Source organism: Phalaenopsis equestris, unplaced genomic scaffold (genome assembly GCF_001263595.1).
Source record: "Phalaenopsis equestris unplaced genomic scaffold, ASM126359v1 Scaffold000055, whole genome shotgun sequence".
NCBI classification, from domain to species: domain Eukaryota; kingdom Viridiplantae; phylum Streptophyta; class Magnoliopsida; order Asparagales; family Orchidaceae; genus Phalaenopsis; species Phalaenopsis equestris.
The window spans coordinates 1,307,667-1,327,312 of record NW_018164497.1 but is presented as its reverse complement, the minus strand read 5'-3'; the positions used below and the strand labels follow the sequence as shown (position 1 = coordinate 1,327,312).

At 33.7% G+C, this 19,646-nt stretch overlaps 1 protein-coding gene across 1 annotated transcript in view; it reads right to left on the bottom strand.

The window, feature by feature from the left end:
* LOC110019397 (phosphatidylinositol glycan anchor biosynthesis class U protein-like) overlaps nt 1-19,646 on the bottom strand; it is a 34,210-nt gene that overhangs the window by 5,822 nt on the left and 8,742 nt on the right. Inside the window, exons 3-7 of the mRNA XM_020717034.1 lie at nt 10,530-10,590; nt 10,218-10,253; nt 5,091-5,215; nt 3,589-3,723; nt 2,123-2,199 (exon numbers count right to left, since the gene is read on the bottom strand). Of these exons, the coding sequence (XP_020572693.1) occupies nt 2,123-2,199; nt 3,589-3,723; nt 5,091-5,215; nt 10,218-10,253; nt 10,530-10,590 (434 nt within the window). The remainder of the gene's footprint in view (nt 1-2,122; nt 2,200-3,588; nt 3,724-5,090; nt 5,216-10,217; nt 10,254-10,529; nt 10,591-19,646) is intronic.

Sequence of the window (19,646 nt, the reverse complement as noted above, 5' to 3'; positions counted from 1 at the left end):
GAGCACTGAAGCAAGAATATCGAGCGCTAAAGCAAGAATACCGAGTAGTTGATCCAACGCCTACTTTATAGAAGACAAATAGAAGTAGAGATCAGAGAAAGAACACAATCATTCAACCTTAAGCTCTCGTTGACGAACTTTTTCCGATTTTGAGGCGAGGAAAGAGCCGGACGAAAGCTTGGGTGCGCCGAAAGGATGAATCGCGATTCGCGAACAGTAGGGTTAGAGTTGCTATTTTTAAGTTATATACTTATATATTAATATATATATATAATATTTTATATTAATTATAAAACTTATATTATTTAACTATATAATATTTATAATATCTATTTACTAAATTATATATTATAATTTATAGAATTTAGTTTTTTAAAATTTGATAAATTTTTAATATATATAATATAATTATTTTTAAATTTCATAATATTATTTAAATTATTTATATTTCGAACAAAAACGAATCGAACACGAACGAACGGGTCATTGTTCGTGTTTGGTTCGTTTAACAATCCGAACAAAAAATTTGTTCGTGTTCGTCTCGTTTGCTTATCGAACGAACCGAACACGATCTGCTTCACGAATCGAACACGAACTGTTCGCGAACAACGAGCTTTTTTGACAGCCCTACTTGTAGTAAACTTAACCACCTGAATTAAAGAGTTTGTAACATCTGTTTGATCTGTGAAATATTTTTATGTGTGGTCAACAAGTTCCCCTACCTAATATAAAGATTAAATAGGGATTATTTTACCTGGGTTCTTATTTCCCTATAGAGTCAAACATCTATAATTAATTACATCTTAAATGACCGAAGTCACTTAAGAAAACTCTTAATTGAGATCAGTGGTTCTGACTTGAAGATTTCAAAGTTTAGTTTTCAAGGTAGGACGTAGAAAAGTCAAAAGGAAGTGACTCAAAATAGGAACAATTATTCTCTGGAGTCAAAAGGAGTAAAAAAATAGGGGAAGTCACGAATCGGAGGAGAGCCTTGGTGACTTCCCAACTATCCTAATGTTTGGCTTTATGTTTTAGAAATGAAGTTATTTAATGTTTAATCCTGTCGATTTTATTATTTAGGGCTTATACTCGCACGATATTCGATCGTGTAAATAACCTAAGAAGATAGAAGGATTTACGCAGTACCGTACGACAACCTCAGTATTCTAAAAGGTGTTAAGATTATTGCACAACAGGATTGTGCAAAAGCCTAAAAGATGAGGTGAGGATTTATGTCGCACTAAGCAGACCATCTCGAAGTCCTATGAGTTATGTTATTTATTCTAGAAGGATATTTAGCTGATGTAGATCTGTTGCAGTCTTGATTCTTCAGCAGAAGTCCTTCGCTCGCATCTTCATCGTGCTGCCCAAAATATTTACTCCAAGCTCCATGTAGTAGCAGTTTTAGATTTAGTATTTTATAGTGAGTATGCAATATTATTAAGTCGGTGGCTTGCAGTAGTGTATCCTCTAAAGCAGACAACTTTTCTTTTTTTATAGTGAGCGTACAATATTTTCAAACTGCTTACAGTTTTCTCACATTCCCTGAATTGCAATTCAGGTTAATAGTTATGTAAAAAAGAAGCTACAAGCTTCCAAAGCAGAACTATTTTAAGGCAAAAACAAGAGTTCATTAACTAGTACAGACTGTTCTTGTAAACAATGAATTCTCACAACCAAATATTTACCGGAAAGGTTTCATTATAAAGGGCAGGACTGCTCCAAGTTCAAGAAGAATGGCAATTCAGGGAATGTGAAAAAACTGTAAGCAGTTTGACAAAATTTCTCTGTTTGACTCACATTATTCCTCCCTCATCTAGGTGTTGTTTTGACCTAACAGAAAATTTACCATGAAAAAATAGCTAACAATCATGGGTAGCTAAAATTACTATACTGACTGTCAAGATGATAATATAATCCAATACATTTTGAGTTTATCATTAAAATCATTAAATCCAACTAATTTTTCAATGCAATTAAACATTTCCAGAGAGATTATTTCGGCCAGTCAAAATGGTGGCCTTCAGGTAGGGCTATGAAATTGGCTTGAAGATTATAAATTACTCAAAAATCAAATCAAATTTTAGCTCGAATCGAAATTTTATGGAGCAAAAGGGCATACTGGTATGAGCAATATTGCAGGATAAAGGGACAGGTGTGTTGCCATAACCCACCCAAAAGCTGCCAGTGGAACTACTCCTGCATGGCAGTAGAAGCATTTGAAACATGTAACTTACTGATTACAAACATCCTATTCCAACATTATGGTTATAAAGATGTCGACGGGGGAAATTTTCATAGCAGTTCAGTTCACTTGACATTTAATTTGAATGGGGGCCAAAGCATGTAGGAGATAGAGACTAGTTAGTCCAAGAGATTATTATTTACAGCTGATAACTAACAGCCATATAGAAATCTAAGATAAAACATAATATGTTTACATGTCTAGACTTCATTTGCTATGGTCTATAAATTCTGCTATAATATATAAAGTGATTCCTACTCGCCTAGAAACAGATGAACAACTCTACGAGTGTGAAATGCATGGAAGAATTTATCATACATTTTCCCATACAAATCAAAATTATGACATGGCAATACTTTAGAGATAGGCAAAGCATCATGCTTGACCATGAAGTCTTGAAAGTGAAATGAATGAATCATTACCTAAAGATAATCATTTTGGTAATTAAAGAACAAAAGAAAAGAGGAAGAGGCCTTGATGTAAAAGAAACGCTTCTAACATTATAATAAATCTTACTATGACATTAGATAAAATTAATCAGCTGCAAGATGTGATAAATAGAACATGAGCAAGTAACAAGATAAAAAGCAAAAATTAATCTAACAAAGATTGATAAATGTAGGTTTCATTGCCATTTTTTAATATTATAATAAAAAAATGAAGTAATAAAATCATGATAGTTAAAATTCAATTTAGTAGCAAAGCATGAGTTGGCCAACATAGAGATTCAACGTTCACAGAAAGTAGTGAAAATCTAAAAGTAGATTGGACTTGAACAACACAGAAAAATATTTAACTAGACATTAAGCCTAAAGTTTACCTGAGACGACATTAATTCAAGATAATATTTTAATAAAAAATCTTCAAAGCTCAATATTTATGGCTATCTATTGTGCAATACAAGGAGAGCAAAAACAAGCGCAACATACTTATGAACAAAAAAGGAATTAAATTCCTAAAATGAAACTGAAAAGTAGCTATCATCCGGTTTCCAATATTTCAGTATGGGGGGCTATGGTACAAGACAGTTATACCAAACTGGACGATGGCAAAGATAGCAAAGTAATCACAATTTAGATAAAAACAAGGAATTTAAGTCTTTATACTCTTTATAAAAAACATATGAGATCTATTAGATATGCGCAAAGCCAATTAATTTAAGTGCTAGTGAGAAAAGAAAATCAAATATCAATAAAGTGGCTGTTTATGAAAAAGGAAGACTTCATGTAAAGACCACCATTTTTGGCAATTTTCAATAATTTTAATATAGTAACAAAAAAATATAGCAGTATACTGTCAGCTAAGTGCATATATGATCAATAGCAAAGTTTTTCAGTCCTTACGAGAGCAAGCTCCATAAATGGCCAGCACAACCATCAAATTATCAATTGGTGATGTGCAAGACCCTAGGCATGTCATTATTGTGAAAGGATTCCACAAATAAATCAGACATGCAATATCTGCAGCCTCTAAACCTCCTGAAAATAGAAGAAGAACTAATCATGACCAGAAAGTGAAATTGAAAGCTTCTAAAAGCAAAAAAGTCGATCAAATAAGTAGAGCTAAACATAAATAATGTTGGTTAATCATTTTATTAGATCTTTATATTTGATTCACAAAAATGATTGATGTATTTTGTAGATTAACATGGGTGGAGATTATAATAAGTTATCCAGAAAAGCAAATCCCATTTATTGGATCAGATATAGTGTCTGAAAAAGCTAACCCACTCTCACAGCCTTCCTAAAAAAAAATCATTGGAGTGCTGTGCCGAAAATAAAAATGTTAGAAATGGATATGTAAAACACTTTGCTATTTATTTGGCAAGAGAACTGGGTAAAATTACTTTTGCCCAAAAAAAGTGAAATTTAAGGACCGATGACTATGATTTTCATCTCAATCATTTCAAAATTCAAATTTACCAACAGGATATGAGAGTATCACTGGCAACCAAAAGATACACTATTATAAATAGGAAATGTAAACCGGCTCAGACGAGGTCGGGCCACCCCAGATTAAGCTTAATTTTAACTAATTAATCAAACTCAAGCTCAAGCTTTAATTATATGAGCTCAAGTTGGCTAATAAGTTGACTCATTTATTATGAAAAAGAGAAGAAAGAAATTCGGAGTCAAACAACTATTATAAAAAAATAATAAAAATAATAAGAAATTATAAAGAAAATATAAAAAGCTATTGAGATGAAGAGAGATTTTTTTTAATAATTTTGAAAGCATTGTACTCACTACTCAGACCCTTGAATCCTAATATATTTTAATTGTATTTATATCAATATTATTTATCGTGGAAGCCACAAGCTGTCAAGTCATGGCTGGCCAAAATTTGGTTTGATAACTCATCGTGCTCAGCTCATTAATCAGCTTGCATCAACACTAGTTGGTCGAAATAAAAAAATTGACAAATATAATTCCAGTATTCTAGACTTTCCCACATGGATTTTCTAAGGCATAAACCGTCTAATATTCTTTCCTATCACACAGCAAAGCTTCAGCATTTCCCATTTTGTTGCTAATCACACAAGGACGAAGAATTGGCAAGGTAGTAACATTATTTTCAGTTTTCAAGTATTCTACAATATTATTCATTCAAGCCGTGCATCTACTCCAACCAACATATCTTTCTCTCAAAAAGACAAGAAAGAAACTAATAGCTCCAAAATATGCACATGAAAGTGTAAACAATACAATTCAATCACAACAGCATCGAATTTTTTATGCCATATAAAGCTCAGGAGACCTTTCAAATTTTCTTTCCCACAATTAGTGTTTGAAAAAATAACAGATGTATAGTAATATTGTTGCCTCAAATTAAAAAATGACATAACCTGAACTCTCATCTAGCTCAGAAGGTTTGAGGAACTTCAAGATTTTGTAGTTCGTCAGCCCAAGCTTCTGACCAATTGCGCGAATAAGCATGGAAGTAAGGAAATCTACAAATACAAAAATCAAGCTGTCTCTGCATTGATAAGCATTCCGGTACAACTAAATGGAATAAAAAATATCAGGTTCCATCCAAGAATGTGAGAGATTATTAACTGCTGAAAATACTTAAGCAATAGACAAAATGAAGCAGTAGTAAAATGTGCACTAATATAATTAATGTATGAATGTCTTTCCATTGAAATAGATCCCAGCAGCTTTAGCATAATATCCTAAATTATGAAGCATTCACACCAAGGAATGTTGTCCCTCCATTTTCCTCCCTTTCATTGTTTATACATGTTCTAGTTAGAAGTTTTTAAGAACAGAAGCGACTTTTTCCACAGTTGAATCTTTCATTTGAGAAGTTGGGTCCCCATAATATACTCACACTACAACAAAACATGTTTTTAACAGCCTACATAATTACATTGCAACTTGAATCATATGCCTTTAAAAAACTTAATAGAGACATAATTTATCTAATGCCATGACAAATACTAGTAAAAACTCAATGACAGATTATATTATTTAAAAAGAGTATGAAAAATTCTGCTCCACACCATTCCTTAAGGTCACACTGCACTCTTAATCTTTGAATCTCCCTCTGCCTCTACCTCATGATATCTTTCTTCCATTCCATCTTAATTTCTCAACCATTATCTATTTCATTAGGCTGTTTGATTGCGTGATGATTGGAGGACAACAGCATTCGATAGTGACTTGTGTTTGATTGCTTGAATTAGACAATCCCAACAAGCGCATTCATAAGGTTGAGGCCTAATCTTTAACTATGATGGTTCCTTGCTCATTCTCCCTCCCTATAAAACCCCCAGTTGTATTTTACTGAGTTCCTGAGGACTGAGCAATATTTTTGGGAATTTGCGGGAGTTGGGAGGAAAAGAGGAAAGTTGATTGATGGAATCCAAGAAGGCTTCGGCATATACTGCGGTCAAACATTCTTGTTTTTCCTTATAAATTTAGCTCTCTTAATGGTTTAATCGATTCCATTCCAGAAGGTTCATTTTTAGTCGGAGGTACAACTTCTCATCAAGGGAAACGTTTGGCATTTATAACTAAAAATTAGGCAAAGTCTCAGAATAAAAATGGCAAGAAATTTCGTTTATAAGAACAGCATGGCTTAGAAGAATTCTAGAGTTCCCAAAACCAGCATAGCTTAAGTTTAAACAAGTAAGACCATAAAGATATTGCATCAGATTTATGTAAGCTAACAAAATATTTATATATCACGTATGTATGCTTGGGATGATTTTCCAATCATGGATTGCAATATCATTTAAGGAAATTTCTTGCCTTTACACTGAAAGTATAATTTTCCAACTTCTAATAACATTTGGAACATGCACGTGTTACTACAACAGTGGGTAACTGGACATGAGACATGTACTTTCTAAGACCGTTTATAGAGTTGATGAAAAACATTCATATACTTTTATCTTTGGTAACATTTAACAATGAGCATCATTGGAGACTTCAAACATTCCTAATATAAAATATGCATCACCTTGGCCTTCTCATTTTGCACATGCCATTTGAAAGTAGTATTTCATCATAAAAAATATTATGGTAGTGATTAAGGCTTTCAGTCCACAAGGGGCCTGCTGAGGGTATGATTTACATGACATCACTCTCACATTGCAAAGAGGATATTTATATAGCCATGCTACATTGATGAGGCTTAAATTGCACATCCAGTCATTTTCACGTGATTAGAAATTTAAACATGTCTCAATATTTGTAGTGGAACAGCTTCAAGAACATTGATAATAGTTTATGGTACTAGTTTTTTTTAACTGTTTTCTTAAAGTAATTTTACTTTTCTTTTTATTTTAATTAACTTCTTTTTTTATTTTATTTATTTGTTTTTTAACATATTTTAAATATTTCTTGATTTGTTTTTTCGTTTTCTTTTAAATATCTTTTTAATTTTCTTTTAAATACTTTTAAAATGTATTTAACTAATTTTTCTACTCCTTTTGTTTCTAATTATATGAATAGTTTTATTTCGCTTTTAGGGTTTCGTTTTAAATTTTGTTTTTAAATGTTTATTGATTGTTTATGGCCTATTCATGAATTATTTTAAAATTTATAGATTTTTTTTTATTTTTTAATTTCATGGCATACACCCAAATTTGCCTGAGGCTTAAGCCTTGCCTCAACAAAACAAAACAATGCATTATCAATTTTGTACTTTTGAACTTTTATTGTACCACCACACATGAAAAACACAAGTATTTCTAATTACAGATTGCATGGGAATGCCACTTCTGCAATAAATAATTTCAAATCATTTGTATCCCGAATAATAAGTTAAACATATTAGGACTAGTGCACATATTTTGCCTGTTTTTTAAGATATTTTTGGCACTTATGCATAAATCTTGTGGGTACTTGCATAGACATAATTTCCTCTTGCATCAAAGCTTCAGGCATATGCATTGATTTTGGATAATTCTACAAAGAAATCCTCTTAGTTTGTCAAACGAACGAAATCATGCACAGATTGCTGAAGCCAATAAAAAACATTAGCACTTAGCTACTCATGAGTGCTACATCTTTTGATAATTGATACATTGTTTTACTAATGTTTGTTATCTATGAGTGGACAAAAAGGAAAAGACAAAATGATGTTTTTGTTTTGTTCTATATCAGACACCTGCAAAAGCCATAGTTTGAATAATCAGTTAAAATTGATATTTACAGCTCAATTCAAATTGGTTTTGGCCACTAGAGGTTTAAATGCTTTTTTCCTTCTTTTTTTTTTTTGGATTGGTTTTGGGGTTGTTTAGGAATTTTCTGATACCAACATTTCTATTCAACTTTGAGTCGCCTACTTTCATCTTCATGTATGCCGCTTTTTACTTTTTTATGAATTTTGTACTAGATTTCTCCATTTTTTTCACTTTTCTAATGGCAACAATACACTTTTAATGCTTCTAACCAAATAGACCATAAATCCTATGACTTCTTCTCATTCAGGTACAATTATCAAGAAAAAATACACTGGTAATAATGACTTCTCTGTTTTTTGGATTAAGTGCTTTCTTGTCAATTAAGGTGTTCGTAAATTGATTCAATTGTACTTTCTAAGCATTGTCTAGGAAGTTCATGATGGCATATGTATCTGCTTAGATTTAATAATTAGATTAAGTAATGTCCTTTATCTCTCAAATTCAAAGAGCTCTTGATACTTCTTAAAATCCTTCTTGCGATAAGCTCACAATACATCAATAACTTTGGATGGCATGTGCAATGGAAAGGAATACTCCTTTGCATCTAATAAAGATTTGAATCTTCTCTATTCTCTCATTAATAATGATAATTTATTATACTCCAAAAATAATCCTTACTATTGTCCTCTAGTGATAATTTCACAGTAAAGTCTATGCAGATTACTGATAAATGGAAGATCCAATTCTTGTATCATTGGATCAAGAACCAATTATTCTTACAAATGTCTCAATTCATATTTCAATGGTTTGCGTGAGCACGATACCACGCAAAGAACAACTTTGTGGATTGAGAATAAAAAACTCTTATATTTGTAGCATGAATAAGATAAGACTATCATCTACTTCTTAGTTGTAGGGTCATTAGTACTATTTAAAGGAGATTGTTTCAAACTACTTCAAATTTCCCTCTCTAACCTGACAATTTGCATCTAAATCCAGATGGAGGAGAAAATCCATTAAAAAAAACATTTGGCTGATATTTAGAATGTTTTTTTTAGCAACTATATAGATCATTTGGAAAGAGTGAATATAGAATCTTCAACAACAAAAAAGGGAAGACAAAACTCTTTAATTTTACATCTTATCATGAATTTATTCCTGAATTAATTAAAGCAAAACGAAGCCTGTCAATTTGAAATCTATCACGGAATCTATTATGGATTAGAAAGCTATTTATGATTGCTTGTTAATTACTCTTTATAATCTTTTGTTCACTTCGGAAATTATTTTCTTATTCTTGGGGTTTTAAAAAGAATGGTTCATCAAAACTTGTAGAATAGAAAAAAATAAAATAATAGAAGGAATAACACATATAGCTACAAATTTTATTCAAGTACCAATCGTTTTTTTAAACATGCATTAACCCCCTCTTATAATTATAATAATCATAAAGCCCAATAACGAATCTTACCCAATCAACCCTAAGAAAAAGACACCCACAAAAAGAACTGCAAAAGTATTAAAAAATTGATTGAGACTCGATTGCTAAAATCACCATAGCCAGATATCAAAGGATAAATACTCAAAAAACAATAAAAATTGCAAAGGAAATCATTCAATAGGAAATCATTCAATAAAAGTCATAGGAAGATACCTTCGAAGAGATGCAAGCACAAAGAATCACATGAGAAAATCACCAATAAGTTGTACAAGAAAATTATTGTGGATACAAAAATTAATTGATGACACAAAATACAAACTACAAGGAAAGGTAGGTTCGTTCCAATAATAAAAAAACAGCCTAGTTTCCTTATGAGAATTTATAAACAAATCAAACTTTTTATGGTGTAACATGGCATATAAATACAAACTCCGACTAATTACAAAATGATAAAATAATCAAAACTAACTAAAAGATAAATTAAAAATTAAACTTCTAAATCATTCATCTTAACATAAAAATTTTGCATTTTTTATGATAGGGGGCTTGGTATTCAGATCACCGCTTAATGTGGAAACTTAATAAATGGAAGCTATAAATGAATTTTTGTATGAATTAAAAAGGCAAGCTTCAAACAACTAGGCTTTAGTAACAGGAGAGAAAAAAACAATGAAAACGCAAAAAAAAAAAAAAAAAATTTAAACATAAGAAAAATTGGGCAACAAAATAAAAGGAACAGCTTCAAAAAGTAAGTAAGAATTCATTCCCCACAATGAGACATTGCATTTTCAGTTTCAACATCCATTGTTGCCTCACATTTATGGTTTTAATATTTGGAAGAGATAAAACTATGAGAAAAACAAGAAAACAATCACAATGTCCAAATGGTAGATATATACCTGCAGTATAAATCTGCGGCGGGTTGACTTTCAACTCTGCATCCATAAAAAATTGAAATTACCTAAGCCACACAAAATATAGCAATATATATGCGGAATATAAATTTTTACGACCTATCGAAGAAAGACCCCAACATTGTCCAGTTCATTGAAAAACAAAGAATTTTCCATTGAACAAGATAAATAACCTTAACACTAGGTTTTTATCAATGTCTACGGTAGAAAAAAAGAAATTTCTTCTATATTTCATAACAAAGGAGTGGAAAAAATATTGTTGCCTGAAATAAAAAAATAAAAACTAAAATCTCCAACCTTTTAGCTGTTAAGGGCCCAAAAATTATCAATAGTAAAGGAGAACCATGGTACATGGAGCCTGAAAAGAAAAAAAAAATGTTAAATATTAATCTGATTTTTAATGTAGAAAAAGTAAAAAAGCATTACATTCTTCACACATGGTGTCTGGATAAGCTAACAAAGTGCATTAAGGTTAAAGCACACAAAACAAATGCCATAATGCTTACTTATTAAGTAAGCAAATAGAGTTTCTTAGTTCATTCATCTTACTTATTTCTAGTTGAATTATGCAGTACCTCTACTCAAGCATCATAAACTCCGTAGTGGTTGTTGTGAACAAAATTCTGACTCTTTCTTTTATATTAGTTGTTCTTTATAAAGTAAAGAACGTCAATCATTCGAATGGTGATAATTTAATTTGCAGTGATATCTAAACTTAGAAAAAACCAATATTAAGTAAAAATATACATTAAACATGAAAATTCACAAATTAACAAAATGCCGTAGCTTATTGATACGCCTCGGCACCAAAATCAACGAACAAACCCCAACAAAACGGTAATAGAAAGGTAGAAGAAATACAAAAAGGGGCTGCTCTGAAAAAAATCAAAGGAAAACAAGCAAAATACAAGATTGATCTACCATTCGAGAGGTAAATCATTTCTCCCACACCCTAGACGTCGCTAGAAATACCACAAGAAGAAAGAAAACCGCAGCCACAACAAAATATGCATGCCTCAAACAAACCCTAGGTTACTACCCTCAGTAGAATCCTCTCACAACATTTCAAAAACTCTTCTTTCTAGCTTTTCCTTCAAACTCCCTTAATTTCTCCTTCTTGAGCATGTGATTAAGCCCCTCGTGGACACCACTTGCGCCCGATTTTCTTTTGTTGCGGCAAATTGCAGCTCGGCTGCTTCGCGTGAAAGGAATCGGCTCGCTTCCTTCTGCTGCAGTCTGGTTTGATGGCCTTTGATCGCTCTTGGATGGGTCGGTCCAGTTCCACAAGGTGTAGGGATAGAAACTACTTGTAGATCACCTCGTAAGGCTCCCACATTGCTTCATGGTCTGGCATAGATTTCCACTTATCCAATACCTCTTTTGCTCCCCCCACTCCCTGGCACACTTCTTCGATCTATAGCAGCTCCAGAATCACCTCCAAGTCCTCTGTCAGTGTCGTTGGTAATGTAGATGAGGGTTTATGATCTCCAATCGCACTCTCAGCTGTGATACATGAAAGACCAAGTGTAGTGCGAACGGTGGTGGTAACTTCAAACGGTAGGCCATTGCCCCGATGCGTGTCATCACCTCATATGGCCCAAAGTATTATGGTGACAGTTTCTCACTTCTCCTCCTGACCAATATCTTATGTCGGTAGGGCCTCAGTTTCAAGAAGATCATGTCTCCTGGTTCAAATCGCACCTCTCTCCCGTGTCCGTCCGCCTTCCTCTTCATGATTTGTTGAGGTCTCAATAAATGCCCCTTCATCTCTGCTAGAATCTCTTCCTTCTCAAAGTACTGATCGATGTTGGATACCGGTGTACTACTATGCCCATAATGTATAAGGTGGGTCCCGCCCATACAATACCTTGAAAGGGGTTGTTTATGCTGCAGTGTGGTACGAAGTATTATACCAATATTCGGTGCAATCCACTTAACCCATGGCTTCGGTATATCAAATACAAAACAACGCAAGTACGTCTCCACAATCCTGCTGATCACCTCCGTCTATTCGTCGGTCTAGGGATGATATGTGATGCTTCTTTTAAAGACAATCCCTTGCAAACTGAATAGCTCCTTCCAGAAGTGATTGAGGAACACATTGTTCCGATCCGATACAATCGACTCCAGCACTCAGTGCAAACGGATCACTTCCTGGATAAACACTGATGCGATTGAGACTGCAGTGTAGGGATGCATATGGGAAAGAAAAGTGCATATTAGGGGTGCAAACGAGTCAAGTCGAGCTCGAGCCACCCTCAACTTGAGCTTGAGCTTGATTAATTTTATTGAGTTCGAGCTCGAGCTTAAGTCTACAAGTTTGATTTGGCTCGTTAGCAGGCTTGTTTAATATAAAATAGAAAAAAATTATATTAATCTAAGCTAGTTTTATAATAATATGACGAATAAAATGAATGATTAGAAAATAAATAATAAGGAATCATCTAATATACAATATTAAATATTATTTTTTTAACATTTTTAATACCATAAAGATAAAGTTTTGAAATTTAATGTTTTGAGCATATTTTTTATTAATATTTTTTTAAAAAAGAGCCAGCTCATAAGCTAACGAGTCGACGAGTTGGGGCTGACATGAGCTTGGCTTGTTAGCTCATCGAGCTCAGTTAACGAGCCACTTATCGAGCCGAGCCCGAGCTGGCTCACAAGTCAGCTTGACTCACTTGCACCCTTATTTCATACTTGGGCGATCCACGACCACCATGATCACCCTGAACCCTTTAGACCGAGGCAACCCCTTGATAAAGGGTCTGTTTGGGATAGCTGCAGCTTATCCAGCTTCTGCTGATAAGCAGTTTATCCTGATAATCTGCTGATGAGCAGCTGGTCCGGAAAATCTGTCTGGCTGTTTGGTTTGTGCGTCTGGAAAACAGCTGATTCTGGAGAAATGATCATTCTACCACTGTTTTAGATAAGTTGTTTAGCTGTTTGATTTGTGTGTTTTGTAAACAACTTATTTATAGTTGTTTTTTGAAAAATGATCATTTCGACCACACGCAGTCGAGTTGTTTGCAACAACAATATAATGACCGAACTCATCTCAATTTTTGAAAGAGAGGCTTTTAAGGTTCAAAGATAGCTTTCTGCGTGCAGATCTATATGATTGATTTGAGAAGTTCCATGATTCTGCATAGAATGTTGTTCTTTTAGGTCTACTTCTAGCTTTCTTAACATATTTCAAATATAAAACAATTGGCTGAAGTTCTTTTAGGTCTACTTTTAGCTTTCTTAACATAGTCAAATATAAAACAATACTCTCCTAACTGGGTAGTCAAATGGTCGATGTTAATGTGACCAAACCATCTATGGTTACTCTCTCTAATAAATTCCATGTAGAAAATAAATCATGCTAAATAGACAAATGGAGCATATTTCCAAAGATTGTAAATTAAAAACACAGTTCCAAAAATCAACAAGAAGATCTTCAAATCTGCACCATTCATGTGATTAATGTTGATACATAGAAGATTTCCGGTTAGATATTAAATGTTTTACAAAAAGGCTTTACAACAGTGTCAAAGAAGCAATTTTTTACGCCGAACCAAAACCATGCATGAAGGCCAGAATGCATAATATAATATATTATAAAAAGGCAAAGTATTATATGTATAAAAAAACTTAAAATTTAAGCTAATTCATTGCCTGGACAGCTAAACTATGTTATATCAAGGGAAATTTACATAGCAATCACACATTTCCTATGTATTTACTAATCTCCCACCTAAACTTTCATATTTACATACATAGCACTTTGGTGTTTTAAAAATATGCATGAAAATGTGTATTTCACATTTAAAATTAGTTAATCGTGCAATTTTATGTGATATTAATAATTTAAATGCTATCTATGTAATCAAAGTTTAGGTGTGAAATATGTAAATATATAAGAATTGTGTGCTATGTATGTAAATGTCCCTTACATAAATGGAAAGAAAAGTTTAGGATTGGATCATAGTCCATAACTGAAGCTTAATATATCCAATAGAACTTTCTTAAGCAACAAAGAAAAATAAGATTAAAAGAAAATCTAATGATCTATATATTATTGGTACAAAAAAAGCATATTACAAATACTTTATCCCAGCAAATGTCTCAACATGCTAAAGACATTGGTGGCTTGAGTTATCAGAGACAGATGAAGGCTCCATTTGAATGAATAAAAATTTCTTTTTTGCAAAACGATCTTGCATGTAATTGCTATGTTAATTATCTCTCGAATGTTAAAGAACAGATAACTTTCCAACATTAAAATACATATTAAAACATTCCACAAATAATACAAATCAAAGGAAGTCAATGCTAACATTAATTATGGCTTATTAATAGACTCCATTATTGAACTTTCAAAGTAAGAACAGTGCCGTTAATGATTGATAACTTATTCTAAGAAGAAATGAAGAAATCTACATTAACATTTAACTGAAAATCAATGTCTGCCACAATAAACCTGCTTCTTTCATGTTCTGCACAATCAACTTATCAAAGAATAGCATTCTCTCGCAGTACCTAATGTACAATGTGCCAAAATCAGACAAAAGATAGCCATCCTCCACCTCTGATTCCCTTCTTCGTTGGAGCTTGTCTCCTCTTCTTCCAGGTTGGACTCCTCCGGTACGAGGACCATAAAACTGTTGCTCCTCATCTCCTTCATCCTTTTCACCTCATTAGAAACAATATCATCATCTTCATCATCATAATCCTCTTTTTCCACACCTCCATCTCTAGCACCCACCTTCTGGCCAGACTCCATACTTTCAATCTCGAACTCATCTACGCGCATTTGATTAGTTTCCGGATCAGTGCCTTCTACTTTCAACTTCTGGTTCAGCCTGAATCGCTTCACTTTGAAGAAATTCATCTATATAACCCCAAGCTTAGTTAAATCTTGCAAATTCTAAACACCAAAGCCCATTAAATATCAATCATGATACTTTTAATCAACCCCAACAAAAACTGCAAGACAATCTTCTTCCTTTTATTTGCCATGGAACTTTAGGGGAAAAAAGGAAAAAAATGTCAAAAAAAAAAACGACAATCAAAAAGGATGATGACAGATAAACTTAGCAAAGCAACTATAAAGCTGATTAACCAAAGAAAAGCGCAGTAAACCAAAGAAAACCCTAAATGCAGCAGCTCCCGAAGTCATAAACTGCATCCAACATAAGTGCTCACACATTGAACCGCAAAAAATAGGAAGCAAACTGAAGAAAAATTCATCATCCATCTTGCCTGAACCTTAGCAATCTCAAAAATACCTACTTCCTTATGATAAAAGAACAAGCACTTGCTTACACTGATGCCTTCAGCTACCAAAGCGAGCTCAGAGAGTCGAAGCACAGAAAATGCGCCTCGATCTTCTCGGCTAGGGTTAAGTGTACATCTAAAACGCGCGAGAGAGATATAGAGAGAGGAAGATCAGATCCAATCGCATTTCCCTCTCCTCAATTCGCTCGTCGCCATTAGGTGTGAGGTCGGTTTCGTGACCGAGAGGGGTAGAGGCGTAAAAGAAGTGAAATAAGCTCCAGACGAACGCAAATCGTGGGTATAACCCTGCGATTCGCAAGCCGTGCAATAGAAAATATAAAACGCATTTTTGATATAATCTATGAAACGTGCGAAACAAACGGGTAGGCGGCATTTTCAAAAACGCAGCCGCATTTATAAGCTGCCACAAACAAGCCCAAAATCCATCATTGCTTCTTCTCAAACCTTCCCTAACAATGCTAATGATTTTAGTAACCCTCCTAGTGACGTGGCCAAGTACTTGTATCACCACAAACAAGCCCAAAATCCATCATTGCTTCTTCTCAAACCTTCCCTAACAATGCTAATGATTTTAGTAACCCTCCTAGTGACGTGGCCAAGTACTTGTATCACTGGCACACATCACATTTTGACACCAAGTCCTCCACATCTTTGTGCATCCCCACCCAATACAACTTTGCTACCAGATGACTGTAGGTCTCCTGCACGAATCGCCCCTGTTGGAGCAGTTGCTATCCCCTCAATGCATACCTTGGATGACTGTTCAGATTCTGTAGTAACTCAACACTTATCTTCCTCAACTTCTCGTCTCGTTCGCTTTCTTGCCTCAAGGCTTCCCAATCTAGGTCTAAGGGGGGTACTAATAGGGTCATAAATAGAGGCTCCTCATCCTTGCTCGATAGTACATCAACTACCTTGTTCTTCAATCCTGACCGATATGGAATCTCGAAATCATACCCAGTTGCTTGGATGCTATCTTTGATGATCCTCGGCCATCATTCACTGCTCCAGAAGATACTTTAAGCTCCTCTGATCTGCCATAACAAAAAAAATGTCATCCCAACAGGTAGGGTCGCCACTTTTAAATAGCCAAAACAATTTTCATTAATTCTCATTCATATACTGACTTTAGTCTCACTCTGGTCGTAAGAACCTGGCTGAAGTGGACTTTAGTCTCGCTCTGGCCGTAAGAACCTGGTTGAAGTGGGCAATTGGTCGTTGATCCTGCATGAGCAATAGCTCCTAATTCGTCCCCAACGCATCCGTCTCCGCCACAAAATGTTTATTGAAACTTAGAATTGCTAAGACTGGTACGCTAGTCATGGCTCTCTTCAGATGAACGGTCATGGATCGTGTCATATTCTCTCACGAACTTTCAGTAGTGGCCTTTGACTCCCAAGAGTCCTCTCAACTCCTTCAAATTCCTAGAACCATAACCTCGAAATTGGATTGATCCACTGCCACTTTCTAGTCACCACATGTTCTAGGTAATCGACCTGTAACTATGCGAAGTAAAATTTCTTCAAGTTAGCATACAACTGGTGCTCCCTCAACGTCTTCAGTACTGTCCTCAGGTGTCCCACATGTTTTGTCTCTATACGACTGTAGATCAGAATATCATCAAAGAAAACCAGGACAAGTTTCCGAAGAAAAGGTTAGAAAACCCTATTCATGAGGGATTGAAATGTCGTTGGGGGCATTGGTGAGGCCAAACAACATCACTAAGAACTCATAATGTCCTTCATGTATCCTAAAAGCTGTCTTGTGCACATTCACTCGATTCATTTTGATATGGTGGTACCCTGACTTAAGATTAATTTTTTAGAACTGTCCCATAAAGCTCATCCAATAACTCATCAATCACAGGAATAGAAAACTTGTCCAGCACCATTTCATTGTTCACAGCCCGATAGTTCACGAAAATTTCCAACTATCTTTTTTCTTCACCAATAGGGTGGGACTAGAAAAATGACTCACATTAAGCCTGATAATCCCAGCCTCGAGCATCTCTCGAATCGGCTTCACTATCTCATCCTTCTGAATTTGGGGTACTTGTATAACCTGAAGTTGATAGGAGAAACACCTTTCTTCAATATAATAATGTGCTTGTGCTCCTTCGGAGGAGGTAACTTGCTTGGCAGCTGAAAGATAAACTGCTGTAAGAGTTGCGAGATCTTTCCGAAAACTCTATCATAATCTCCTCAATGTTTTGCAGCTCCACCAAGTAACTCGGTCCTGCTCCCTGAATTGACTTGACCATGGTTTTGCATAAGCTCGCGTCTCCTCACAGCACCACATTCCTACCCTCAACTTGGAACTCCATCATCAAGAACTTCTAATCCACCTTCATCTCTTTCAATCTTCGCAGTCACTTCATCCCCAAAATCACATATGTGCTGCCCAAATCTGAAGAAAGAAAATTTTTCACCACCTATAATTGTAGATAAGAGTTTGAAAGATAATGTTGTAAAAATTAATAGAGTTGGAGATAGAATTATAGCCCTTAAGATTATCATTGATACTAAGATTTTTAATATTATAAATGTTTATGCTCCTCAAGTAGGTTTAGATACAAGGTCTAAAGATAAATTTTTGAATAACTTAAAAGACTTAATACAAATGATACCCCTTGAAATGATACCCACAAATGATACCCCTTGAAGAAAAAATTTTTATTGGAGGAGATTTAAATGGACATGTCGGTAGAGTGGTAGAATACTTAAGAAATACTCATGGTGGATACGGTTTTGGAGTAACTAATGAAGAATGCAAAGTTATTTTAGATTTTGCTTTAACGTATGATTTTGTTATTACTAATATTTTATTCAAGAAAAAAGATGAGCATCTTGTTACTTATAAGAGTGGATCTAATAAAACACAAATTGATTATTTTCTTATGAGAAGAAGAGATCGTCGCGATTGTAAAGATTGTAAGGTCATTTCAAGTGAAAATTTAAATACACAACATCGTTTATTAGTTCTAGATTTTAAGATTAAGAGTTGTAAAATAAAGAATATTATGACTCGTCATCGTAGAATTAGATGGAGATACTTAAAAGACATAAATAAATTTTTTTTTATTATTAAAATTCAAGATTTCAAAATTTTGGATATTATCCATGGAGAAGCAAGATCTATGTGAGATAAAGTAACAAACACTATTAAACAAGCGGCAAAAGATATACTTAGATAATCAAAAGAAATATTTTTATAAATAAATACTTGGTAGTGTAATATAAATGTGCAAGAAAAGATAAAATAGAAATTGTGTTATTAAAAATAATTTAAATGTAAAACTTAGAAAATTGGGAAAAATATAAGGTGGTCCATGGAGTCTAAAAGAACAATTTGTGACACTAAAAATTCTGTTTTTAATGATATTTATAATAAATTAGATACTAAAAAAGGTGAAAAATATATGTATAAACTAGCCAAACAAAGAGAAAAGAAAAGTAAAGATTTAACTCAAGTAAAGTGTATTAAAGATGAAAATCAAAAAATACTTTTTTTTTAGAAAAAGATATTGAACATAAGTGGGTGAGTTACTTTGATAAATTTTTTAATGAAATTTCTGAAAATACGATCGACCTTAGTGATCTTAATATCGTGAATAATAATAAAACATTTCATTTTTATTGTCGCATTAGTAAAAAGGAAGTTGAGGAGGCTTTAAAGAAAAACAAGGGTCAAAAGTCTGTAGGACCTGATGATGGAAGTTTCTTGGCTTACTAAACTCTACTCTTTAATATTATTTTAAAAAATTTTAAAAAATAAAAAGATGTTTGAGGAGTGGAGGAAGAGTATTTTGGTCCCCATTTTTAAGAATAAAGGGGATGCACAAGAGTGTGCAAATTATAAAGGAATTAAGTTGATGTGATACTTTAAGGTTATGGAAGAGGGTAATTGAACATTAGTTAAGACGCATCACAAAGATTTCTAATAATCAATTTGGATTTATGTCAGGCAGGTCTAATATGGAAACTATACATTTATTGAGATGTTTGATGGAGAAGTTCAGAGATAATAAGGAGAATCTACATTTGATTTTTATTGATTAAAAAAAAGCTTACGATAAGGTTCCAAGAGATCCTTTGGAGAGTTCTTGAGAAGAAAGGTGTTGATATGACT